The sequence below is a fragment of the Salvelinus namaycush genome, chromosome 20, assembly GCF_016432855.1.
Source record: "Salvelinus namaycush isolate Seneca chromosome 20, SaNama_1.0, whole genome shotgun sequence".
Lineage (NCBI taxonomy): Eukaryota > Metazoa > Chordata > Actinopteri > Salmoniformes > Salmonidae > Salvelinus > Salvelinus namaycush.
This window is the reverse complement of record NC_052326.1, coordinates 16,907,422-16,934,800: the sequence shown is the minus strand read 5'-3', so window position 1 is coordinate 16,934,800 and position 27,379 is coordinate 16,907,422. Positions and strand designations below refer to the sequence as shown.

The 27,379-nt window shown below is 41.3% G+C and overlaps 1 protein-coding gene across 2 annotated transcripts in view; it reads left to right on the top strand.

Moving 5' to 3' along the window:
* Positions 1-27,379, top strand: part of LOC120065094 (FYVE, RhoGEF and PH domain-containing protein 5-like) — a 45,188-nt gene that overhangs the window by 12,117 nt on the left and 5,692 nt on the right. For both annotated transcript variants that reach the window (XM_039015811.1, XM_039015810.1), the window contains exons 3-12: positions 222-339; positions 984-1,042; positions 1,520-1,550; positions 10,750-10,901; positions 11,314-11,470; positions 22,449-22,539; positions 22,705-22,755; positions 23,011-23,069; positions 24,987-25,058; positions 25,249-25,317. In XM_039015811.1, the coding sequence (XP_038871739.1) occupies positions 222-339; positions 984-1,042; positions 1,520-1,550; positions 10,750-10,901; positions 11,314-11,470; positions 22,449-22,539; positions 22,705-22,755; positions 23,011-23,069; positions 24,987-25,058; positions 25,249-25,317 (859 nt within the window). The remainder of the gene's footprint in view (positions 1-221; positions 340-983; positions 1,043-1,519; positions 1,551-10,749; positions 10,902-11,313; positions 11,471-22,448; positions 22,540-22,704; positions 22,756-23,010; positions 23,070-24,986; positions 25,059-25,248; positions 25,318-27,379) is intronic.

Genomic DNA, 27,379 nt, shown 5'->3' with positions numbered 1-27,379 from the left:
CTCATGCTGTTAATGTCCCGGCAATCTGGCTTCAGTCATCCATGTTACTACTGTAGGACACACACACACAGCGGAGAGGATAATACACGCAAGGGCAAGGGGATAGGTGAATTGAAAAATGAACAGCAAGCTTGAATGTGTATTTTTTGCATTCTTGCAGCATCTATAGTAAAACCTTTGCCAGTGAATGTAATGTCCCTCTTCTCTCCCTGATGTTGCAGTGCCTACACAGAGCCTTTCCCAATGAACGATACTCCAGCAGGGCTCTCAGCTGAAGAGGACCATGGACTCACCTCAGAGGAGGAGGAGGGAGGAGTGGAGCATGGTTTTGACAAACAGGTGATACACACAGCCAGCAGTAAACACATTAGACGATGTAACTCTATGAGCATGTGTTAAGTCCCAGGTTGTACAGATCTTCAAAGATTTGGGAATGAAACGCTTATTATTAAGTATATCTAAGATGTATGACCTTTACTTGTAATATCCACTACATAATATTTCACTTGGCTACCACATTCAATGGTGGGTATCACTTTCTGTTGAAACTGCTTTCTATTCAAGCAGCCATTTTACAGTAGCCCAGAGATGGACCCCACCCCATCCCACTGCCACAATAATATCAGCCGGGCTCCCGCCACGTGACTCACACTTCCTTGCTTTCTTCTTCAAAAGAAAAACACAATAAGGAGAAAAATAGTTGCGCCAGTCCCAGAAACAGCCAGTCAGCCTCTCATACATAATGCATCTGAATTTAAATCTGTGTATTTTAAAAAGCTTTCACGTCTATGCTCCACTCTAATCAAATAATCACTCTTATTTTGACAGTGGAGAATCAAGTAAATCAAAATGAGCTTTTCCTCAATCTCCTCCTCCCGTGTAGCTGTTGCTATCAATGTTTCACAGGAATAAGTACCTAAAGAGAGCATTTTAACATTAGCTCTGTTCATTCACTTCTTGCTGCTTTCGCTTCTGTCACCTAGATTGATGGACGATCCAGAGCCTTCTACGTCGCCAAAGAGCTGGTGGACTCTGAGAGACTGTGAGTATCTCTTTTAATGGATTCAATAGCATCCCTGCTTTAGTCAGGCCATTCTCCCTCTCTCTCTCTCTTGTTCTCTCTCTCTCATTCTCTCCCTCTCTCTGTCGCTCATTCTCCTTCTCTCTCTCTCTTACTCTCTCTCTGTCCTATTCATCACTGTCTTCACTAATTTATTGAGTAGCATCCACAGCATCCCAAACTGACAGCCAATTAAATGAGTGTCTAGTGTAAGTTATTGAATATCAGCACAGCCTCAGCAGACAGTGAACTGTTCTTCTGATATACTTCGGAGAGTACATTTGACTTGTTGGAGGATGTTTCTCTATGTAAATCATGTGACACATGTTTTGTATCTTGTTCTTTTATATCCTTTAATAATCTGCTAAAGTATTTACCTGTCTGAATGGATGTGTGAATGGATTCCCATTTAAGCTGACAATATCACTAACCTATCACTCTCTCTTGTTGTTTTTTTAGACATGTAAAGGCCCTAAAGCTCCTTCAAGAGGTAAGATAAACAAATGGAGCAACATCACTCTCATTGTACAGAGTAGATTATATTCTGGTAAAAGCCCTCTGAATACTCCAATTATTCAATTTATAATGCCACGCCCACTTGATCCAGTTCCTGATTGAAGATGACTGTTTTTCTCCTTCCGGCCCATTCACAAACAAGCAAAACTTTGTTAAATATGAATTCAATTTGTCAAAACTATTACATAATGTTCACAGAATTTGAAAGATATGTTCATTCTATGTTGAGGAAAATTGCTATGACACGTTCTTTGCAATGTTACTTTAGTGTTGTTTCCAACAGGATGAATGTTTTGGAATATTTTGTATTCCCTACAGGCTTCCTTCTTTTCACTATGTCAAATAGGTTAGTATTGTGGAGTAACTACAATGATGTTGCTCCATCCTCGGTGTTTTCCTATCACAGTCATTAAACTCGGTTACTGTTTTAAAGTCACCATTGGCCTCATGGTGAAATCCCTGAGCGATTTCCTTCCTCTCTGGCAACTGAGTTAGGAAGGATGCCTGTATCTTTGTAGTGACTGGGTGTATTGATTCACCATCCAAAGTGTAATTAATAACTTCACCATGCTCAAAGGGATAGTCAATGTCTGCTTTTATTTTTACCCATCTGCCAATAGGTGCCCTTCTTTGCGAGGCAATGGAACATCTCCCTGGTCTTTGTGGTTGAATCTGTGTTCACTGCATGACTGAAAGACCCTACAGATAATTGTATGTGTGGGGTACAGAGATGAGGTAGTCATTCAAAAATCATGTTAAATAACCATAGTAGGCCTTTAAAATAGTGATGGTAGGTTCTGCTTTTTTACTGACTGAGTTTTTAGACTCGTTCAGTCAAAAGAACAAATCTTTCGACTGATTTTGTTAATTTGAGACAGTAATGCCCAGAGCACACAGGAACCTCTACAGGTGAACGATAAACTGAAAACTTGAAAGAGTCATGATTCCACAAGCCTTTTGTTCACATGTCATTCACCATAAAGGGGCTTATTGGAGCTGTCATTTGTGAGACTTGTAAAAGTGAGACTTGTAAAAGTGTGCTTTAAACGGTGTACATTTGTTCATTGTTAGGCATACAAATAATATTATTTCTTGATGCATTTGAAAAAAGGTTTAGTTGTGGCTGCTACTGGACTAGATTGTGAACGACTCTTGGCGAAATGCATTGGTTGACTGCCATGAGGGTTATAAGCACAATATCGTTCACGAACTGCAGCCCCCCAAATGATTAGTTCGAGTTTAGAGTTTGTTGAGCAAAGGCTGTGTGTATGTTTTGGTTCTACAAAGTTGTGTCCATCAAAACGTTCAATAATCAATTCCTTGCACCATGCTATCAATTATCAGTTAAATTATCAATTTTTCTTCTCTATGCTGCCTGCAGAATGCTTTATGTTCCTGCTCGTATATACACTCACCGGCCAGTTTATTAGGTACACAACCCGTTCACAAAAATGTGTTTCTACTACAGACAGTGAGTCACATGGTCGTGGCTTGCAATATAAAGCAGGTAGATAGGCATCGAGGCAGTCAGTTACTGTTCGACTGAACGTTAGAATGGGCTAAATGAGTGACCTAAGCAACTTTGAGCGTGGCGTTTTCGGCGGTGCCAGGCACGCCGGATCCAATATCTAAGAAACGCCCTCTCTCCTTGGCTTTTCATGCATAAAGGACTCTAGGGTTTACCGAGAATGGTGCGACAAACAAAAAACATCCAGTCAGCGGCAGTCATGTGAGCGAAAACATATTGTTGATCAGAGAGGTTGAAGGAGAATGACATGAATCGTGCAAGCTAACAGCCACAAATAACAGCGCAGTACAACAGTGGTGTGCAGAACGGCATCTTGGAATGCACAACTTATCGATCCTTGTCACGGATGGGCTATTGCAGCAGACGACCACACCGGGTTCCACTCCTATCAGATAAATACAAGAAGAAGCGGCTTCAGTAGGCAAGTGATCACCAACACTGGACAATTGAGGAGTGGAAAAACATTGCCTGGAACATGACAGCGAGTTCAGTTTACACATAACAGGCTGTTTGCAGCATGAATGTACCACCGTCCAATTTACAGCAACTGCATGATGTCATTGCGTCAGCATGGACCAACATCCCTGTGGAACGTTCACGACACCTTGTAGAATGCCCCAAAGAATACAGGCTGTTCTGGAGGCAAAGGAGGGGTCCGACCCGGTACTAAATGGGTGTACATAATAAACTGTCCTGTGAGTGGATCATAGACAGCTGTTGGTCGGAGCACGTCTCCAGAGCCGCTGAGCCAGAGTATTGCGTATTAATCCTGCAGTAGAATTCATTGTGGCCAGCCAGAAGTTCAAACGAACGACTAAAGTCCCTCAGAAAAAAGAATCATGACTCTAGGCAGTAAAAAGAGTCATTCAAAAAAGTTACAATTCATTCCCGAACTGCACATCACTACATTAAAACGTGATTGTGTTAGTGTCACCACACACAGGCTAAAACTTCAGTGACTTTATGGCACTTCTCTAGGAAGGAATGCTCTTGAGAAGGGTCATTTCTCTATTCTAAGAATTGGGGAAAACACATGAAAGTTCACTAATTGATTGAAGGTGTCAAAATGCTTAAACAATATCAATTGTCCCTCCTGGTATGGCTGTCTAGTAGCTAACACCATCTATAATATAAATCCATCATGTATCTACAAGGACAAGCGTCTGAACCTCATCAATTTCAGTTTTAGAACACTGCAGACACAAAACAAGTAGAGACATACACACCACAGTGAGATAATACTGTGACACTGTGTGCTTTAGCGCCTCCCGTTCATCATGTGCTATCGATCCCATCTGAGTTAGCATTCATCACTGCTGCTGTGAAGCAGACCTGGCTGCTACTTTATGTCCTGGCTGCTCCCTCCACTGGGACAGACACAGTTGTCTTACTCACAGCTCACTAAGCCCCTACACAGGACAGCAGCTTTACCCTCTACTTCTCTCATCTACTCTCACCCCCAGTGAATAGAATAAAAGCATACAGGGTCAAATGACAACATTAGACAGTTGGTTGAACAGGGAAGCTTCGTCAAACCTGAGAGACAAATATATGAACAGATCAAACGTCAGATCGGAGTATCATTTGTTCAACCTGTTATTGGGGAAAGTCCTGGAGAAGAAAACTCAGAAGAAGAACTTCACTTCACATTTGGGAACAGGGTCTGGAAATGTGCTGTATTTTTTGTTATTCCTTATCAAACAATGGAACAATAGCTTGTGTGTTTTCTCTCAACTCTCACTGACGGTGGTCTTTTCCCCCAGCTGTGTGTGAGTATTAGAGAGCTCTAGGGAGTGTGTGGGGGTGGGGGGGGGGGGGGGTCGTCTAGGAATGTCTGGTCTGTTCCAATCATGCATGGATTGCTGAGTTAGGTCTGTTGGAGAGGGAACCCACTTAGGAACATCCCTCTACTGTTATAGCTTTAAGAATTATAAGAGGCGAGTGTTGCATTTATGCATTATGCAACAGAGTAAGGAAATATTGTTGAATATCATGCCTGGAAGCTGGGTATGAGGGACATGTAGCTGATATAATAACCTTATTGAGAAGGGGGGGGAAACAAGGTTAAACAACCTGCGTTCAGTATTCAAAAAACATAGCAAGTGTGCAATTCATGAAAGAACACACTGTACAAAAGGTCATGAATAAGAATGTTCATGATCTTTACATGAAAGACTCAGTAACGAAGCAACAAAAAGAAGGCCATATATATCGATATGTCTAGAGAATCTACATAAGAAACCTAGTATAATGATGATGTATAGTACAATCATTAGAGTGGACTTGTGTATAATATTTGCATCACTCAGTTTGTTTAATGGGATCAAAGTGCATAGACTACAGCTTTTACATTCAAATGAACAGATCATAAATCATGGTTGTACACCTATCTAACTAATTCAGGTAGTGCCCTTGCTCAATGGTATCCAGTATGAACGATGAGGCTCCCTTGATTCAAGCTGTCAGGTTCCAACTATCCAAGCAACCACACACACTAGCTCCATGACAAAACATCAACAGTTTACCAATTCAGCAAACTATTTTTTAATTTGACCTTTATTTAACCAAGCAGGTCAACAAATTCTTATTTTCAATGACTCCTTCAAGGCAAGAGTCTCATTTAGCTTTTGTTGCATCTGGAAATTGAATCCACAACATTCTGGGTTAGGGGTTTCCCTACTTCAAATGCATTGCATCTCCATACAACATTCTTCTGAGATCAAAATGGGATCAAATGAATTACTCAGGGTACCGCATTCAATCTATTCTATATGTGAAGGTCGAGCTCCAGTGCCTTACTGGAAAATGTCAATTTTTCAGCCAAACCTGCTGGGATCTAGACTGTACACTTACTCTGACAGGCAGTAAATGAGAAAAATCATGGAGAGGAATGACAACAGCTGTATTTGATGCATCACTGACCTCTGGGAATCAACAGTTGGTTCTCCTCACTGCCCTCATTCAGAATGTCCCCTTCTGCTTTACTGTATTTCCTGCCTAAGGTAACTGGTACAAAGAACCAACCCCATTGCTATCTTATATTCTATCTATTTTTGAAGAGGTGAAGATACAGTGGACATAGCTGAATAAAGCTAAGTAAGTAGCCTTGCGCGAGCCAGAACAGCTCATATGGCAGGAGCCTATCCCCTGTAGCAGCTTGATGTACAAGTACACCGCGTGGACAGGATGCTAGTCTATCACAGGGCCTTACCCCCAATCTATCTCCTTAATGCTGAGATGCATCAAGTCCCATTTTTACTGTCTTTGGTATGACTTCGCCAGGGATCAAACTCACAACCTTCCAATCGCGGGATGGACACCTTAAATGAAGGTAACATTGACCTATTCTTGACCTTTCTCTGTGTAAGGTACCCTGGTGTCAATGAGCACCGATGTGCTCCAGTGCTTGTGTAAATTCACCTCAAACAATGCCTGGTGCGTACGTTTCTGCGTAATCATCTGACTGACTACCCCTGGGCTGACGAGCCCACGTTGTCAAGGCAAGGTAGTCAATCTAGCTGGAACAACACTGATAAACCTAAGCACAGGGCTGGCTGACGGCCGGAGAGAACCACCACAAACCAAGGAGCTGACACTCAGGAAGTGATGTCATCAATGGCTTCTGGAACCTATTCACCTTGGAGGACCTGAGCCCTAGGACCATGCCTCAGGACTACCCGGCATGATGACTCCTTGCTGTCCCCAGTCCACCTGGCCATGCTGCTGCTCCAGTTTCAACTGTTCTGCCTGCGGCTATGGAACCCTGACCTGTTCACCGGACGTGCTACCTGTCCCAGACCTGCTGTTTTCAACTCTCTAGAGACAGCAGGAGCGGGAGAGATACTCTCAATGATCGGCTATGAAAAGCCAACTGACATTTACCCCTGAGGTGCTGACTTGCTGCACCCTCGACAACTACTGTGATTATTATTATTTGACCATGCTGGTCATTTATGAACATTTGAACATCTTGGCCATGTTCTGTTATAATCTCCACCCGGCACAGCCAGAAGAGGACTGGCCACCCCTCATAGCCTGGTTCCTCTCTAGGTTTCTTCCTAGGTTTTGGCCTTTCAAGGGAGTTTTTCCAAGCCACCGTGCTTCTTCACCTGCATTGCTTGCTGTTTGGGGTTTTAGGCTGGGTTTCTGTACAGCACTTTGAGATATCAGCTGATGTAAGAAGGGCTATATAAATACATTTGATTTGATTTGATGACACCTGACAACAAGAGCACATCCAATTTGTTGTGATTATTTTCGTCCTTCCGGCCCATTCACAAACAAGCAAAACATTGTTAAATATGAATTACATTTGTCATAACTATTAATTAATGTGCACAGGATTTGAAAGATATGTTAATTCTATTTTGAGGAGAAAAATAAATAAAAATGAAAACATTTGTTTTCACTTAATATGGAGGAAGACAGGTTTGTGTCATCAATGATGTGAGGCTATTGTTTAACTTAGCAACGACCACAAAGGGTAAAGAAAGCTTCAGAATGTTGGAAAACCCATTCACTTACAGTACATGTGTTTTGCTTGAAATGAACATGCTTTATTTTGGGGGTTGAAATCATATGCTTTCCATCTTAACTGGCTGTATAATAGATCCTTTACTAGCTACAGCGCTACTAATATCCAACTTCGTCTTGATGAATGTCTCTTCTGTACTAGATATATTTAGCTGGCTAGCTGCCCATTGCTAGCTGGTTGGATGGGCAGCTAGCTAGATAGGTTGGAACTGCATAGCTAGCTAGCATTACAGATCGACAAACAAGGTGAAAAGTATTATCTTAGCTAGATGGGTTATGAAAGTAATGCCTTATTGGAAAATAGTTCACTAACTAGCTAGTTTGCTGTCTTTGGTTTGCTTTAAAGTCATGTTCAAAATGCTCAACAGCTAGATCAATAGCTTGATCACTCACTTTTGGGCGTGCAGTTTGTCCCGACCGTAAAACACATTTTAGGTTTTTCAAACCTGATCTGTCATCCACGACAACTAGCTGGCTCGGGTCTTTGAATTGCACAAAGTGGTGATGTCATTTTCTCATCAATATTTGTAATTTATGCTGATGAAGAGTGACAGCTTCTGCTTTGACTCAAGCTAGATATATAGATATAGATATAGCTAGCTAGGTTTACATGACACACAAGTTCCTCTTTTTAGTTTAGCTATATTAAAATAAATGATAGAGATGCAAATTATTGGGGCATAGATAAAATGTTGCCGTTCTAAAGCAAATTTGCTGCAAATCTACAAATTTTGCCATGGGGAGGAGAGAAGATTTAGCAATTTTATAACTAATTTTATGCAAATCTACACATTTTGCCATAGGCTGGAGGCAAATGTTTGCAGTTTTTAATATGACAACTAATGATCAATGGCCCGGTCGGTAATTCGACCATGCTTACTACAAGTTTACAAAGCTGGCCGCGAAACTAACTTAGCAATCTAAAAATATTTTGCTGACACTGGCTTATTGAGTGACTACTGATGCACAACCACATTTCGAAATTGCACCTATTATTCTAACTCTCAACAGTAAGTTGAGACCCCGATGGAGTCCCCCCCCAATTTAAAAAAAAATATTATTATTATTGGTTGTCGGGCCTACAAAAAGGCGGTGGGGCCAGTTGCCCATCCCTGTTGTCGGCTTTTGAATTAGCATTTTACCATCATGGCTTTGTAGCTTGAAATATGTGGTAAAAGTTATAATTTTTTTAATTCAAATTGATGGCTTGCACAACACAAGTCAGACATCAACTCAATTATAGATACAATACAACATTTTAAAATATATATTATCATATTTTAAGCCATTTAATGCAGCACTAAAATTAATGAATGCATTTCAATGAGAGATTAACTTTTCTTTTCCCCTTGTGGGTAGTACCGAAGCTGTTGGCAGGGGCGCGTTCGAACGTTTAAACTTGTCTTCCTCCATAAGCACGCAGAAGCCAATGTTCATTAGCATTAATCAATGAATCAATCAACTGTATTTTATAAAGCCCTTTTTACATCAGCAGTTGTCACAAAGTGCTATGCAGATACCCAGTCTAAAACCCCAAAGAGCAAGCGATGCAGATGAAGAAACACAGTGGCTAGGAAAAACTCCCTAGAAAGGCAGGAACCTAGGAATAAACCTAGGAACCAGTCTTTGAGGGGTGGCCAGTCTCATAGAGAATGACTGGTGGTGTTAGCTAGTTATCTTTGTGGCACAACAGATTGCAAATATCTACATAAAACATTTTATCATTGATATTCTGTGTCTAACAAAATTGCCATTTCAAGTATTGTTCTTTGATTGAAAAGATAGTCTAAAATGCTAACTAGCTAACACCGCCAGTCATTCTCTATGAGAATGCTAACACTAACGCTAACGTTAGCTTCTGAGTTGGCTTTTTCCACATTTTGTTGTGTTACAGCCTGAATTTATAATGGATTAAATTGAGATCTTTTGTCACTGCCGCAAACATAATTCACCATAATGTAAAAGTGGAATTATGTTTTTTGAAATTTGTACAAAATATTACAAATGAAAAGCTGAAAAGTATTGAGTCAATAAGTATTCAACCCCTTTGTAATGGCAGCCTAAATAAGTTCAAGAGTAAAAATGTGCTTAACAAGTCACATAATAAATTGCATGGACTCACTCTGTGTGCAATAATAGTGTTTAAGTGATAATGCCCTCGAAGCCAGTGTTTGAAGGATATATTGGCAAGGGTGTTGTTAGGCCCAAGATTAAGTCCCATATATCCTCCAAACACCGGCTTCGAACAGGTTAAGAAACAAATTAAAATAATGATTAACATATTTTCATGAAAAAAATCATTTTGTTTGGCCTGTTTTTCTATAGAAATGTCTTTGAATATATCCATAAAAACTATTCTGATTCATGATTTTGACTGGCTAAGAAAAGTTGCCTGCCTGTCTTTCTCGTCCTAACTCACGACACGTTCATTACTATGGGACAGCAGGAGATTGAATTTAAATACTGAAACAATGTTGCAAATGTCGAAGAGACAGATAGCAAGTTTTATACAAATCTCCGTTGTTGAAAACCAAATGTTAGTCTGAAAGAAAGGGGAGATAATGTTACAGTAGAAATCAAGTTTATAAATTGCCTGGTTGGGCTGATGAGACGGATGGATTGCGCAGTGAGATGGAACAGTAAATAGGCATTTCAACGTCATAGCCTTACTTGTGTAACGTATGGAATAGAAACCGGTTGGAATGTGGTTTTAACCAATCAGTATCCAGAATTAGAACCATCCGTTGTATAAGACCATATAGTTCATGTCAGTATGTTGATAAATGGTAGGGTTGTGGTCAACAATGTATCAGTGACCAAGGTCATTATGCAACCCAACAGTTGGTATATAACCCAGGTCCAGAACCCCTTTTCCTGAGTGGTTAGACAGGCAGAGACTGGGGAAGAGGAAGATAGACTGAGATGATACTGGGTTAGAGGAACAGGAAGGATGGGAAGCTCTAGGAGGATCTGACCCGTTCCCCCTGTAACTCTCTCCCTCCTTTGCCCTTTCCCCCCTTATTCTTTTCCTCCCCTTCTTCCTGCCTCAATCCCTCTCCCCTTCTCCCTCTACCCTCTCTCTTCTCTCCCCTTCTTCCTCCCTCTCCTGCAGGACTTCAGGGCAGCAGTGTCGGAGGCGGTGGGGGAGGATGGGGAACCTGTGGTGGAGGAACAGAGGCTGGGGGAGATACTGGGCACACTCCCTGAGGTCTACATACTCCACAGCAACATCCTCACTGAGCTGGACTCGCGCATCAGACAATGGTGAGACATTCAGTACGTTAAACACAGTGGGATATCTATATATGCAGATTCAGTGCCTCTTTTTATATCCCTGCTGAAGACACAATTTTATAAAGATGCATTTAATGTATGATTTTAATTAGCTAATATTATTATTATTATTATATGCACTCATAAATAAATACCCACAGACTTGTAAATTCCATAGAAATGAAAAAGCATAGACAGTTCTGCATTTTAAACGCATCAAGCGGAATGATTGTAAATAGTATCCAACTGTATATTTTTGAATTCTTATTCATTCAGGAGCTCAGGAGGTATCGACATGTTTCTATGTCCGTAATTCAATAACTTACCTGTCAACTGTTATTCAATAACATACACTGTCAACCAATCCTCCAAACCTCAACATGATTCCATTCCCCATCACCAGGGAGGAGAGCCAGAGGGTGGTGGATGTGATCCTGTCTCGACGGGAGGAGTTTGCTGGGTTTGCTACCTACATCTCTGAGTATGACCGGAGCATGTCCCTACTGGCAGAGAGCTGCAAACTCAACCCTGCCTTCCATGACATCGTCAAGCAGTTTGAGGTAAGACGCTATACTTAGTCTGAGCTTAGAGACTACTTATACAAGTGGAAGTCCTTTACCTAAAACCCCAATGTGAGTCTTTATCTTGTGTTGATTTAAACTAACCTTTGGATATGCATGCTCAGAGAATCAGTCCTGAGGTCATAGCCACTGTACCTGCCAGTCTGTAACAATGTCTTTAGTCAGCCAGGAGTTCCCCGTTCCCTTTATATAGCAGCTTTAGTTTGTCAACCAGACTCCACTGGGAGTCAATGGCCTTTCCAAACCCTCTCTATTCTGCTCTATGGGACTGACCTTTTCAACGTGCTACTCTCATGTTTTATACCTCTCAAAGACCGAACACAAACCTTTTTTGTACTGTGCATCCCTTTATCTTAGCTGTCAACAGGAAGTACTATCTGAGAGGATGTCATCACTGGTTAACGGGAATTTATCATGTGATCACCATATCCATCAGGAAGAGTACGTTACGCAAACTTGCTTTGCACAGCTCCGTAGTATGCAAAGGTATTCTCAGTTGAGTAGAGAATGTGTAATCAAGGTCCCTAATGATGATGATAGGAACTATTATTAACCATGGCAGATAATGTAAACACGCTCCCAGATAAGACCATCTGAATGCAGCCATGGATTTCTTATTTCCTCTCCAGGCCTGACTGGCCTGTGTCATTGATTCAGTGCTCATATAGTGGAAGTTTCTCACATGCTTCAGGTCACCTTGCTTACCGTGTTAAGTCCTATTGATTGGTTATGATAGAGTTAGCAGTTTGACTTGGAGAATGATCTATAAATGCACTATTTCAATATTGGATTGGCCTTTGTGTTAAGTTTTTCCAATGAATCTACCAATTAGTCTCAGCTCTCTTTGCTACAAAGATTGTACACAAGACCACCCACAGATATGCATAACATACCGTTTCTTGCATATAAATGAGTTAGAGGTTCCTAGACATATTTTGAATCACCTCAAGTTTCATTATAATTATTTTAATTTTGGAAATTAGTCTTGGCTCTCACTGCTACTAAGATTGTACCCAAGACCACCCACAGATATGCATAGCATACCGTTTCTTGCATAGTCATGAGTTAACGGTTCCTAGCCATATTTTGATGTGTAGTGATTGGTAGACAATGATTCTACGCATCTCAATAGTGATTAGGAATGCAACCAGACAAGGAAGCAACTGTCTCAGCTTATGAATATTCAGGAGCAGCTGCCCTCACCAGATATACTGTGGCTCTACGGGACTGGCAATGTAGGTATCGCAGAGAGAGAGAGAGAGAGAGAGAGAGAGAGAGAGAGAGAGAGAGAGAGAGAGAGAGAGCGCGCGAGAGAGAGAAGGAGAGGAAGGATAAGAGAAACATTTGACTTGTATAAGCTCTTTTTTTCAACCACTCTATAGATAAAATAAGCATTATCACTAAATGTATGTCAGAAAAATCCAGTGTTTAGCTCAAAGTTAAACACTTTGGGGAATGTTATGAATATTAATGTTATTTCTAGTTAAAAGCTTTTAACTATGCATAGCATCCCCTCATCCTGGCTTTGTAGTGGTTACATCAGAGACAGTAAGAGGTAATAAAGGTGTGATGGCTGCTGTGTGGTGTGAGAGGACTGCCAGGGGGACTCCTTCTGTGTGACCTCCCTGTAATGAGACACACAGGGCTCTCTGGGACAGCAGTAGAAACTCACAGGTCACAGCCAGAGTCACAGCCACGCAGCTGAGAGGTACAGTAGTTTATCCTGCTATGGCAGTTTAGCCAACGGTCAATGCAGAAAGTGTTTTCCATAATGGCAGGTGACCATTTAGATGATTTCGTGACCTTGGGACTATTAAGGTTCTATCTGCTCCTAGTTCTGAGATATTGGACATCAACGTTTTCACATCCAAGATCTCAGAACTGTTTTGTAGTGAATTCTTCTTTCATAACCCATTAAGTTCCTCACCTTAAAGATACCCCAACATTTGAAGACATTTGTAAATCAGTTTTTTTAGGGTTTGTAATCGCAGCTAGAACCTTCTAGTTCTGAAATGTCAATCTGGGTTCAGTCGTAAGGTTCTATCTGGCACAGAATGTTGCATTTATTTCAATTTCAATAGAAACATGCAGACATTTAATGATTCAATGATGAGAATAACCTTCCTTCTTTCTAATCACATCATCAAATATATTAATTTATGTTCATCACACATTTGTTAAAGCAATAAAATGACAAATACACTATATCTTATGGAGAACTGGCAACATTGCTAAAGCTTAGCTCTGGATGAGTAAACTGATATATTGTTCTGGTCTCTGACACTCAGTCAGTAAACAACCTACTAGTTATCAATAAAATGTGGTAAGTTTGTAATTGTAGTGAAATACCACTTCCATGGAGGTTTTCTTATTGATATAGAACAAGACAAAAACAGCAATGTCTCTACAATGGGCTCTAAACATGCTTTAGGGCACCTGTATTTATTTGTTTCTACCATACGTTATGCCAAATCTTCTGAAAAGTGGTGGAAAAATATAAATTACAAAAGAGGACCAGAACCGACATGAATAATGAAGGATATGATAAATGTATAGTTTTGAGAGAATTCAAATTTTTCGAAATCCCAGATCTCGTAACTGTTTTGTGATGTCTTTCTCTTTCATGACTCAGTAAGTACAATACCTTACATACATATGTTATTTTATTGTGTGATTGGACTGCAGATGAACCTTATAGCACCAAGTTCAAAGGATTTTGCTCAAATAGAACTTTCACATTTGTAATTTTTTTAAATCGTAAATGTACTTTTTTTTGTTGTTGACATATCTCACATGTAAATGACCACCTAAAGAGCAACTCTATATGAATAACTAATTGTCAGATAGAACTTAGTCCCAAGGTCTCGTACATTCTTGTATACTTTATATCTCTTCATTATTGGTTAGATTAATGTTCATTTTGTAAGCTTAAAGGAGTTTGTCCTTCATCTTTTTCCTCTCTCTCTCTCTCTCTGTGAGGTAAGTGGAGGGTTAAGCTTTTTAAGCGTTGGTCCAGCAGTGCTGTGTTGTGGGGTGTAATTTCATTGTGGATGTGGTGATGACAGTGATGAAGTAGCTAGGCGCTGTGATCAGATCACCATAGGACCTTAAAAGATAAAAGCCCCTCTTCAGCCAATTTGTTGTTTACTGTGCTGCTATATACAGCGGCCAATGGTGTGTGTGAGTGTGTGTGCATGTGTGCATGTGTGTGTGCCTGTGTGTGTGTGGCTGTGATGTTGATGTGATATTGAATGCTTGTGTTGGTGTTTGAGCCTAGGTGTTTGTGTTCCCTTGAGAAGGAAACACAGGAGGAGGAGAGTGTTTGTGTGTGAGATGCAGCAGGTGCACAGAGAGAGATAAAGACAGTGTGATGGTGATAAATCCCAGTATAGGCAGCTGGGTAATGAGGCAGACACAAGCTAATTAGAGGCAGCCTCCTTTACAACTCCCCAATTAGATCAGCTGTGTGTGCAGCCAGCGAATCAGCTGGCCATGACTGTATGTATGTGTGTGTGTGTATGTGTGTGTGTGTAGGCACCGCCTCTTTTTGGCTCACTCACCCAAACAACCACGCACTAATTATCATATTTGGCTCGCCACAGAAGCCATTTCAGCCATACAAGTGTCAACTGGATCACAATTTACATGAACAAGCGACACTTGAGGTGCTGGTGTTCTGTCAGGGAGAGGTTTTAATGATGGGATGTTTTTATTGAAAAGGGAGGGGAAAACTGAAGGGTAATCCAAAGCGAGAGAGAGGAAACCACACAGAGCTAATGTAAGGTGCCTTTAGAGAGACCCTTATGGAAAAACACATGACTTTCACATGTGATCACATGTGATCTTATGTGAAGTTAATGTGATAACGTGACATCATATAAAAGCAACATGTGATAACATGAAACTACACGTGATAACATTTGAGCACATGTGAAAGCATGAGTTACATGTCTAGCATATCACAGAGGGTGTTCTTTAATGAAAGAGTATCCAACATAATCCAGATAGAATCCAGAATTCCCCAGGGCAGCTGTCTAGGCCCCTTACTTTTTTCAATCTTTACTAATGACATGCCACTGGCCACGAGTAAAGCCAGTGTGGCTATGTATGTGGATGACTCAATACTATACACGTCAGCTACTACAGTGAGTGAAATCATTGCAACACTTAACAAAGAGCTGCAGTTAGTTTCAGAATGGGTGGCAAGGAATAAATTAGTCCTAAATATTTCAAAAACTAAGAGCATTGTATTTGGGACAAATCATTGACTAAACCCTAAACATCAACTGAATCTTGTAGTAAGTAATGTGGAAATTGAGCAAATTCAGGTGACTAAACTGCTTGGAGTAACCCTGGACTGTGGTCAAAACATGTTGATACAACAGTAGTAAAGATGGGGAGAGGTCTGTCCATAATAAAGCACTCTGCCTTTTAAACAACACTATCAACAAGGCAGGTCCTACAAGCTCTAGATTTGTCGCACCTGGACTACTGTTCAGTCGTGTGGTCAGGTGCCACAAAGAGGGACCTCGGAAAATTACACTTGGCTCAGAACAGGGCAGTCGGCTGGCCCTTGGATATACACAGAGAGCTAACATTAATAACATGCAAGTAAGTCTCTCATGGCTCAAAGTGGAGGAGAGATTGACTTCATCACTACTTGTTTTTGTAAGAAGTGTTGACGTGCTGAATGCACCAAGGTGTCTGTTTAAACTACGAGCACACAGCTCGGACACCCATGCATACCCCACAAGACATGCCACCAAAGTCTCTTCACAATTCCCAAGTCAAGAACAGACTATGGGAGGTGCACAGTACTATATAGAGCCATCGCTACATGGAACTCATTTTCACATCAGGTATCTTATGCAAGCAGCAAAATCGGATAAAAAAACAGATACAAATAATGTGAATAATGTGAAAGACACACACAGGCACAGACACACATGAACATGATAAGACACGCACTCTAAACACACGTACACGTGGATGTTGTATTGTAAATATGTGACCGACCTGCTCAAATCGGTCTTACGTAGCAAAATTCGAAATTGTGTTTTTTACATTGGATAAAAGTAGAGACTCAGAGCTACAAAATGGTGTATCATACACTACAGTTGAGGAACAATGGGAAAGTAATTCTGCTTTGAAAGTTAATAAACTTGTAAACTCACTTTTGAGAAAATGGCCATTGAATGTTTTGGTACTACTATTGGAGAGCCCTTCTTTGTCTACACCCATTCGGCATCGTTCCCACCCTCTTAAGCTTTAGCCCCAACCATCTCTTTAAGGGGTTGATCCGAGCGTTCTGTACATACAACAGCAGTCAAGCACCCAAGCTAACTTGCTAGAGAATTCCAGATACAAATGAGAGAACATTACTCGCCCCAGCAGAGCTGGTTAGGCTGTTATGTTATCCAGAGCATTGGTGACTGCAACTGTGCTGTCAGAATGTCCATTCATATATTCTGAGCATTTCGCTCTCAGAGCATCCAGAGTGCACACTGGATGCTCTGGCCGATGAGTAGAGTTGATCCGAACATTCTGACCTTACAACGGCAGTCAAGCGCCCAAGTTAACTGGCTAACATTGGCTAGCTTGCTAGCTACTTCCAGACACAAATGAGAGAACACCCCACTCTGACCATTTTACTCGCCCTGGCAGAGCTGGTTAGGCTGTTTTCATGTTTTTCAGGGCGTTGGTGACTGTAACTGTGGTGCTGGTAACAATTTACCCAGCTAGCACAGTGGATCTGGACCGATTCCGGCTGAGAGTCGGGGCATTCGGCTGAGAGTCAGACTCGGCTGAGAGTCGGAATCGGCCGACGTCATGTGGCCCGGGTCTGGGCCGCCTTCGGCAGTATTACTTGTGGCTAGGATGCAGGGATTGAGCTCGGGCCGATTCCGGTGTGAGTTATCTGGCCCAAATGTATTACTTGGGGCTCAGGCCGATTAGGACTACGCTCTGGCAGATTACTACACGGGCTGCTTTATATAATTAACATTTCATAATTTATTTTTTACATATTTTCTCATTGTTTCTGTGATAAAAAAATACAATTAACATTTAAATGAAATTCTTTCGGAGTTCTGTGTAGTATTTTGATACTTTGTGCAAGACAATTGATAAGCATTAAAACATTTGCGGCTGGAACTTTCCGAGTGGCGCAGCGGTCTAAGACACTGCATCCCAGTGCAAACTGCGTTTCTACAGATGCTGGTTCGAGACCTGTGTCGACCGGGAAACCCATGAGGCAATGCACAATTGGCCCAGCGTCGTCCAAGTTAGGGGAAGGTTTGGCCGGCTGGGATGTCATTGTCCCATCGCGCTGTAGCGACTCCTGTGGCAGGCTAGGCGCATGCACGCTGACACGGTCACCAGGTGTATGGTGTTTCCTCTGAGACAAAATGCTTTTTTGTGGATGGGAATGATTTGTATGTATAAAATGTATAATAGTAATATTTTAAGTCACTAAATCGGGTCATTTTGTATACATTTATTTAAATTTGCATCGGGCTGCTTCTGGGGTGATTCTGATAAAATGCCGGCAAAGTCGTCTGAATTCTGGTAGACATAAACGGCCCGATGTACTTTCATTTTGATTCCTGGCCGAGTCCGACACCCGATTCCAGGCCAATTCAATCAGTTCCGCCCCCCCCCGGAAGAGTGCCGCTTCTGGGCCGATTCCTCATTGCTAGTTGGGTAATTACGCTTTTTTGCCAACGTTTACTGACACCGGCCATATTCAACTGGTGTTGAGTGTTCGTAAATTCATAATTTATTCTGCGCTCTGAAATCGGAGTAGATAGCCAGACTGAATTTACGAACGCACCCGAAATGGTTACTTGCATAGTGGAGTCTTTTGTTAAAACATGTAGCTAGCTAAGTAAACAATGAACCATAATCCCAACTCATGACGTTACTTCCCTGCATGAATCTGCAGGTAGCTAACCAACCAGGTTCAATGTTAGCTAGCTAACATTAGGCTACAGCTAGCCAAGCAAAATGGCTCTGAGAAACAAATAATAAGATCATACACATAACGTTAGCTAGTGAGCCAGCCAGTTAACATTAGCTAGCTAAACAATGAACTATAATCCCATCTCATGACATTACTACCCAGCATGAATCTGCAGGAAGCTAACCAACCAGGTTCAATGTTAGCTAGCTGACATTAGGCTATAGCTAGCCAAGCAAAGTCCTCTGAGATACGAATAATAAAATCATACACGTAACATTAGCTAGCAAGCCAGCCAGCTAACGTTAGCTTAGATAGCTAGGTAAATAATGAACCATAATCCCAACTCATGACGTTACTACCCTGCATGAATCTTCAGGAAGCTAACCAACCAGGTTCAATGTTAGCTAGCTACCATTAGGCTATAGCTTGCCAAGCAAATGGCTCTGAGATACGAATAATAAGATCAAACACGTAACGTTAGCGAGCCAGCCAGCTAACATTAGCTAGCTAGCCAACAGTACACATTAACTTGAAATGAAACCACTTTGTCAAAATTAGAAGAATGTAATATCTGAAAATGTAGCTAGCTAGACCATCTTACATCATTCATGGATGGACGCATCTCCTGTCGGATGCCATGGTTGCCCTTAGTTTGAGATGTAATCCTGGAGACAGGTGTTTTCTCCATCTCCTTAGCTATCATACTCAAATTCCACTGATTTCAAAACTCGGTCCCGCAGAAAGTGGAGAGCAACACTTATGCAGTTTTACTACACGATACATTTTTTTTTTTAAAGCTGTGTTAGACAGGATTACCTAGACATACTGACCAGCTCAAATAGACAGAAGCATGCTATATGGCAGACCAATCCAAACTCATCTCTTGGCATGTCCAGCCCACCCATTATCTCAGCCAATCATGGCTAGCGGGAAGGTTGTTGACTTTTTCTGTAGTTTGATTATTTTTTTTAGTTTACGTTCAAAGGTTCTCCTGTGAAGTAGTGACCCACGACATACGCCTAGTTTTCTGAAACGGGTCACATATGTGATAGTGGAGTAGTGGTGTCACGGCTGTGTGTAGAGACAGACCAAGGCGCAACGTGCTCTGAGTTCCACATCTTTATTTTGTGAAACTTACAAAACAAAAAAGAAACGTAACATAAGAGGTGCTACATGCACTAACTCAAAACAAGATCCCACAAAAAAAACAGTGGGGAAATGGCTGCCTATATATGATCCCCAATCAGAGACAACGATAAACAGCTGCCTCTGATTGGGAACCATACCAGGCCAACATAGACATAAAACAACCTAGATAACCCACCCTAGTCACACCCTGACCTAACCAACATAGAGAATAAAAGGCTCTCTATGGTCAGGGCGTGACAAGTGGCCTGAGGGAACACACTAAATTCTATTAGCTTGGCAGCAGCTAATGGGGATCCTTAATATATACAAATACAAATGATCTCATGTGAAATAAATGTGAAAACATGGGGTTGCAAAATTTCAACATATGATACCATGAAACTACACGTGACAACATTATACATTTTTCACATACAAAACTGCAAATTCGATTTTTGCATGTGAAAGTATTTTAGATGTGCAAAATGCAATTCCACATGTGAGAGTTAGATATTCACATGTTAATATTTTTCACATTTGAAAGTATTTTGTGAATGTTTTTCACATGTGGAAATGCAATTGAACACGTGAATTCGATTTTCACTCTTGAATGTTTTAGTGATGTGATAGTGCAAATTTGATTTTCAGCTGTGAAAGTTTTTCACATGTGAATCTGCAATTTACATGTGAGATGAAAATATGTTATTGTCCCTCATGTGAAAAGGTGGTGCAGGTCAACTCTAAATGTAATACATGTGAACAGCTGACCTCACATCTGTCTCTTTTGTTTGTACATGTGAACATTTCAGCTCAACATGTGAAAACAGCAATTACACGTGTGAAACTACACATTTCACATGTGTTTTTTTGTAAGGGAAGTAATAAATAGTATGGGGTTTTTAGGGTAAGTGTCACGCTGCTCTGCTAAAATAGTGCAAACGTCTTTATGTGATCAATGTGATTACATTTGACATTATCACTTAGTGCTGGCTTTTCAATATGATTTACTTTGAAGTCCAACGTGTAGGAATCCAAGTGAAATCAGTTATTGACATCGACATGGTGGCATAGCAGGAAGATTGGAATGTCATTTTAGATATCTCGCTTCTTCTCCCCTTTCTCTTTTGAAGGGATTCCATAGGGCAGAAGAATAGAGACAGTACAGGGTTTGTGTGGTGAGGAGATTTGGAGTGGTCAGGTTGGTGGTCAAACGATCTGTCAAGATTATCTCATTAATCCTTCTGTCATCTATGTGTGTTCAGATCCCAGGTGAGACGTGTTAAATAATAGTTACTGTGTATATATAAACATGCACAATGTAATGTGAAAGGTTATGTGATCACATGTGAAAATATTCATGTGAAATATCATTACACGAGAACTGTTCCAAAACCACATAATTTCACATGTGAAATCATGTGACATTTCCACATGTGAAATCATGTGTTTTTTCCATAGGGGGAGGGAATGGAGTAAGATAAAATGGGAGTGAAACAGAGACAAAGAGAGAAAGAGAATTTAGGGAGGTGGATTAGCTGATTGGAGGTGGGGGTTTGACACTAGAATCCTGGTTCCAAATCGTTGCTCTATTTTTACTCCGTTCTGCTATGCTCCATCTCTCATAATGAAGACCAAGGTTGGTGTGTGGTGGCTATTAATCCTCCCCTTTATAGGTCCAGCAATATTGTCTCGCCAGCCCTGTGTGTGTGTGTGTGTGTGTGTGTGTGTGTGTGTGTGTGTGTGTGTGTGTGTGTGTGTGTGTGTGTGTGTGTGTGTGTGTGTGTGTGTGTGTGTGTGTGTGTGTCCGTACATTTGTGGGTGTGCTTGCATGTGTCTGTGTGTGTGTCCTTGCGTGCCTGTATGCGTGTTTGCATGTGTACGTGTGTGTGTGCTTACATGTGAGTGTGTGTATGTGTGTATGTTTGCAGGCCTGCGTTTGTGTGTGTGTGCGTTCCACAGTCACCCAGTGTAAATTAAGGGATGGCTGTCTCCGTCCCGCGGGGGGTTATCTCTTCGTCTCTAATGAGGAACGGGGCTCTATTGGGTTAGGAGACTCCTCAGTCAGTGGTGATGTGTGGATCTGCTCTGGGCCCTTTGTATTATAGACCCTCTCTGGGACTGGGAATACATGTCCATCAGACACAATTAGCCTGTGATAGATTTGTTTTAGATATCTCGCTTCTTCTCCCCTTTCTCTTTTGAAGGGATTCCATAGGGCAGAAGAATAGAGACAGTACAGGGTTTGTGTGGTGAGGAGATTTGGAGTGGTCAGGTTGGTGGTCAAACGATCTGTCAAGATTATCTCATTAATCCTTCTGTCATCTATAGCTTTGATTGCATAATTTCAACAGAGGTTACCCAAATTGAGAGTAGTGTTGTGCATTGTTGTCACGTTAGCTAGGAGTGGTGGGTGTGTAGTCAGGCGCAGAGAGCAGAGTTTTCAGAAAATACATATTTATTCCCAAAATTGGTCACGCCAAAAACAGGCACAAATGACCAACAAAACGGGACACCAAACAATACGTAATGTAACAGAACACAAATCTCCACTGACAGAACAGAAAATAAGCCCGCACAAAAGCAGGTGGGCCTTGAAGGCTTAAATAGCCCCGAATTAACCACAAACAAGGTACAGGTGAAACCAATAAAGACAAAACCAACAGAAAAGGGAAAAGGAATCGGTGACGACGACCGCCGAGCGCCTCCCTAACAGGGAGACGAGCCACCTTCGATGGAAGTCGTTACAATTGTATTATTTATTTGCGTGTGTGAGGTTATGTGTTCATGTCTGTGCACAATGCGTGTGTGTATGTTCCACAGTCATGCATGCAGGTGTGTGTTAACCTGGCAATGTGTTTATGTGTGCAGAAGCAAGGTCCAGATGGAGCTCAGGTCCAATTGAAGCACCAGCTGCTGCAGGTCATTGTGAGAGTTCTCCAGTACCGCATGCTGCTCACAGGTATTTGACACACACCTCATAATGTACTATTGCAAAATTGTAATACTAACTTTCATTTATGTACCCCATCTTGGCTCTCGACCTTGAATAGTGTTATTTGGCATTCTACACATTATTCATCTGTTTCTGTTTTTGAATAATTTGTTTGTTTGTGCCGTTTTCTAGATTACTTAAACAACCTCTCCCCTGATTCGAAAGAATATGAGGATACACAAGGTGTGGTCTTTCTCTGCTTCATAAGAATTGCTGTAGTTTCTTCTATACATGCCAACAGTCATCTCTTCAGCAGTGACACACATGCACGCGCACACGTGCACACACGCGCACACACACACACACACACACACACACACACACACACGGACTTAGATACAATATCATAGGTTAGTTGTTTAGGCCCAAACATGGCAGTGTTTACTCCCTGCGTATTAATGGGCATTAATCCTTTCTGTCTCTCCCTCTGTGTTCCAGCTGCCTTAGTCATCGTTTCAGAGGTGGCAGACCAGGCTAATGAAAATCTCAAGCAAGGGGTAAGTCGGTGTGTCTGTATGGGTGTTTCTGTATTTATTTCAGACTACTGTGTACATGTGCTCATGCAAGTGTTTGCTAGAGGTATGCATGTACAGAATGTACAAACTTGGAGTGTGAACTTGAAAGTGTGGAGACAGCTCACATTTTCCATGTGTAAATCCTTCTTGGTTCCGCATGGCAACACTGTTGTGAGTGAAACCGCGTCAGTGATCTTGGAGAGGCCTGTTTCTCTGCTCTAACTGGGCTCTGTTGCCTATTGATTAATGTAAGGGCGAGGAAAGATGATATCATCAAAGATCCCAGGTGCATCGTAACAAAGGGTGCAGTATGAGTAAGGACATTACTTACATTGTAGAGCACACACACACCCTCACACAGATCCTCCTAAGATAGATGTTCTATCCCCTGTCTCTCACAGCCACACAGATCCTCCTAAGATAGATCATATATCCCCTGTCTCTCACAGCCACACAGATCCTCCTAAGATAGATCATATATCCCCTGTCTCTCCAACAGCCACACAGATCCTCCTAAGATAGATCATATATCCTCTGTCTCTCACAGCCATACAGATCCTCCTAAGATAGATCATATATCCCCTGTCTCTCACAGCAACACAGATCCCCCTAAGATAGATCATATATCCCCTGTCTCTCATAGCCACACATATCCTCCTAAGATAGATCATATATCCCCTGTCTCTCCAACAGTCACACAGATCCTCCTAAGATAGATCATATATCCCCTGTCTCTTCAACAGCCACACAGATCCTCCTAAGATAGATCATATATCCCCTGTCTCTCACAGCCACACAGATCTTCCTTACCATCTCACCTCTCTCATATTACTCTCTTTTAATTTTCTTTCTCTCTCCCTCTTTTACTCAAACACACACTCCTTCCCTCAACAGATCCTCTGCACTAGCTCCTTCCTCTCCCCATCAGACTATGTATACACTGTGACAGAAAACTGTCATTCATATGGTAATTTGGGGTATTATCAACAGTAAAATACCCTGAAATGTTTTACTGCAGCCAACAGTAAATTATGGTGCATTGTGGGAAAATGTTGTGGGCGGGGAAATAATTGCTGTATTTCGAATGGAAAACCTATCGACCACTAGTGGGTGCATGGTATTGCTGTTTCTGGCTCATTAACATATTGAGTATTTGTTGCACCTGTGATTGAGAATGCTGTACCAATTGAAATCCTATATGGTTATATTGTCCCATTAATTTAAAATGTATAGGGACAGATTGGAATGGCAGAAAGCCTTAAGCCTTAAATGGTTGAGCATTTTGCCCTGTCTGTTTAGGTCTGTAGTCATTGCCAGTTTGGAAGCCTTTGTTAAGGCCTCTAGAAGTGCCACCAATTATTCATTAATATGCTGTAATGTGAAAACACTTTACCTAGCAGTAAACCTGCTTGCACCAATCCCTTGTAATTACAGAAAAATACTGTGAAATACAAATGCCTCAATGAATTTCATTAATTTATCCATTATTCTGATTACGGTAGCATTTACTTTTTTACAGTATAATACAGTACATTTTGGGGTATTGTACTGTGTGTCTATATACGGTACTTTCGTAGATACCTTATTTATATTACTGTAATATACAATACTGAATTTTACTTGCCACCGAACTGCCTGTAAGCTACTTTTTTACTGCCTGTAAGCTATACTGTCAAATTCACAGTAACCCCTTTACAGTGTGTGTGTGACACACACACACACACACATACACACTATCTCTTCCACTCCTATTCAGTTTCCAGCAGCACATCCCTTTCCGCTGCCCTCCCTCTCATTCACAAGGACAGTTTCTCTCTTTACCCATCTCTCACAGGAAAATCCCTCCTTATCTCACTCTCCTCTCTTGTCCCTCTCTCTCTCTGTCTCTCTGACACACAGGAGAATTTGTTGCGGCTGGTCCACATTGAGTACAGTGTCAGAGGCAAGAGAGATCTACTCAAGCCAGGAAGGGTGAGATCAGTCTGCCTCTCTCTCTCTCTGAACAGTGTTACTCTGTTCAACAAACATAACATAAACAGTGAATAATACCAATCTCAGACCATGGCCTACTAGAAATCCGGCACGGGATCTAAAAGCCCACTGCTAGTACAGTACAGGCAGTTCTCTTGCTAACATGTTCTCTATTTCTGTGTGTGTGCAGGTGTTTGTGAGGGAAGGCACTCTAATGAAAGTTTCAAGGAAAAGCAGACAGCCCAGACACCTATTTCTGGTAACTATTGCCGGTCTACTAACCACTATCCTCTTCGTGTGTCATTAAAACTTTCACAAATATTTCAGTATCACACATGGTGGTAATTCTGATCATGTAAGGGTGGGGTCTTATCCAAGTTTTCTGGATACTGTTGTGGCTGGTAAAGGCAATCAGATGTAGAGGGAGACAGGGCGAGGCAGAGGGAGGCAGAATGTAGAAGCAGGCAGAGGAAGGAGGACAAGGCCACAGGGCCACACCCAGGGTTGCAAAATTCCAGGAACATTAAATAAATTCCCTGATTTTCCCAAAATAACAGTTGTAGGATTCCGGATTTCCTGCTTATTCTCTCCTGATTCCGGGAATCCTCCAACTGAGATTTTGAGAAAACCAGGGAATTTGTTGAACGTTCCCAGAAATTGACAACCCTAGCCCTACCATACCCAGCCAGGTGCCTCCCTCTCACAGGGCTTGTTTTCGAGGGCCCTGCTTCCTCACAGGATGTTTGGTGTGGGTCACTGGATGCTGGCTTCCTGTGCAGTGAGGGGACTGACAGGGCTGCAAAGGCTAGACACTCTGTAGACTGGGGGGAGGGACATAAAAACAAAGTCTTAAGGAAGTAAATGGTAGAAAGAAGAAAAGGGTATCATATCTATTGGGTATCTATTGTGACATTTACTAGTATGTACTTTGTACTGAAATAAAACAAAATATGTGTTCATTTTAGAATCTGCATTATATGAACACAACCCAACTTGCACATTTGGTTCCTTGGAAGTTGTGGAACGTATGTTTTTGGTTTCACATTGGTTGTGGGAACAACGCTGTATGTTTCTTGGAACAATTTGAGAACATGACTTTAAATAGAACTATGAGGAAACATGTAGGAAACATAATGCTGAAGTACTGAAATTCCCACAGAAGAACGTTGTTTCTTAACATTCTCTGAATATTCTGAAAATATAAATTTAAATAGAACTATGAGGAAACATGTAGGAAACATAATGCTGAAGTACTGAAATTCCCACAGAAGAACATTGTTTCTTAACATTCTCTGAATATTCTGAAAATATAAATTTAAATAGAACCATAAGGAAACCTGTAGGTAACATAATGCTGAAGTACTGAAATTCCCACAGAAGAACATTGTTTCTTAACGTTCTCTTTTTGAGAACATTCCCAATGTGAAACTAGTTGGAGAACATTCCTAGAACATTACCAAAAATGTAATTCAATGTATTTTAGGAAACATTCTGTTAAAGTAATGAAATACCAAGAAAATAACATTATTTTGTGAAGTTCCTTAAATGTGCTGAGAATGTTCTAATGCCAAGCAACTGTCCTGCACCATTCCCAGAACATTGTGGGAAGGTTGTATGCAAAATAACCATAGGACAACCACGCTCTCACCAAGCACTAAGAAACATATGGTTCTCAGAACGTTATGATCTAGCTGGGAGCCATTCTTTGAGGAGCCATTCTCTTTCTTTGCTTCCTTTTCCTACCACTTTCTTATTGTCTTCATGTCTCTCTCTCCCTGTGTCTCCCAAATGGGTTGTATATCAAATCAAGTTTTATTTGTCACATGCGAATACAACAGGTGTAGACCTTGAAACAACAATGCAGTTCAAAAAATAGAGACTAAAGTAAAAAAATGCAATAAAAAAGTAACACAATAAAATAATATTAACGAGGCTATATACAGTACAAGTGATACCGGTACCTAATCAATGTGTGGGGTTACAGGTTAGTTGAGGTAATTTGTGCATGTAGGTAGGGGTAAAGTGACTATGCATAGATCATAAACAGCGAGTAGCAGCAGTGTCAATGTAAATAGTCCAGGTGGCCATTTCATTAATTGTTCAGCAGTCTTATGGCTTGGGGATAGAAGCTGTTAAGGGGCCTTTTGGTCCTGGAGTGATGGTTGAGAGACTGATGTGTGTGAGTAACTGAGTAGCTCCCCTGGAGTAGATGGCTGGAGAGGGGCAGCAGGTGTAATGTATGGGCCTTTAAGGAAAGCGAGTCCAAACAGATGATGAAAGCCATCACTCACTTAGTGACACTGAGGAGCAGCGCTCAACAG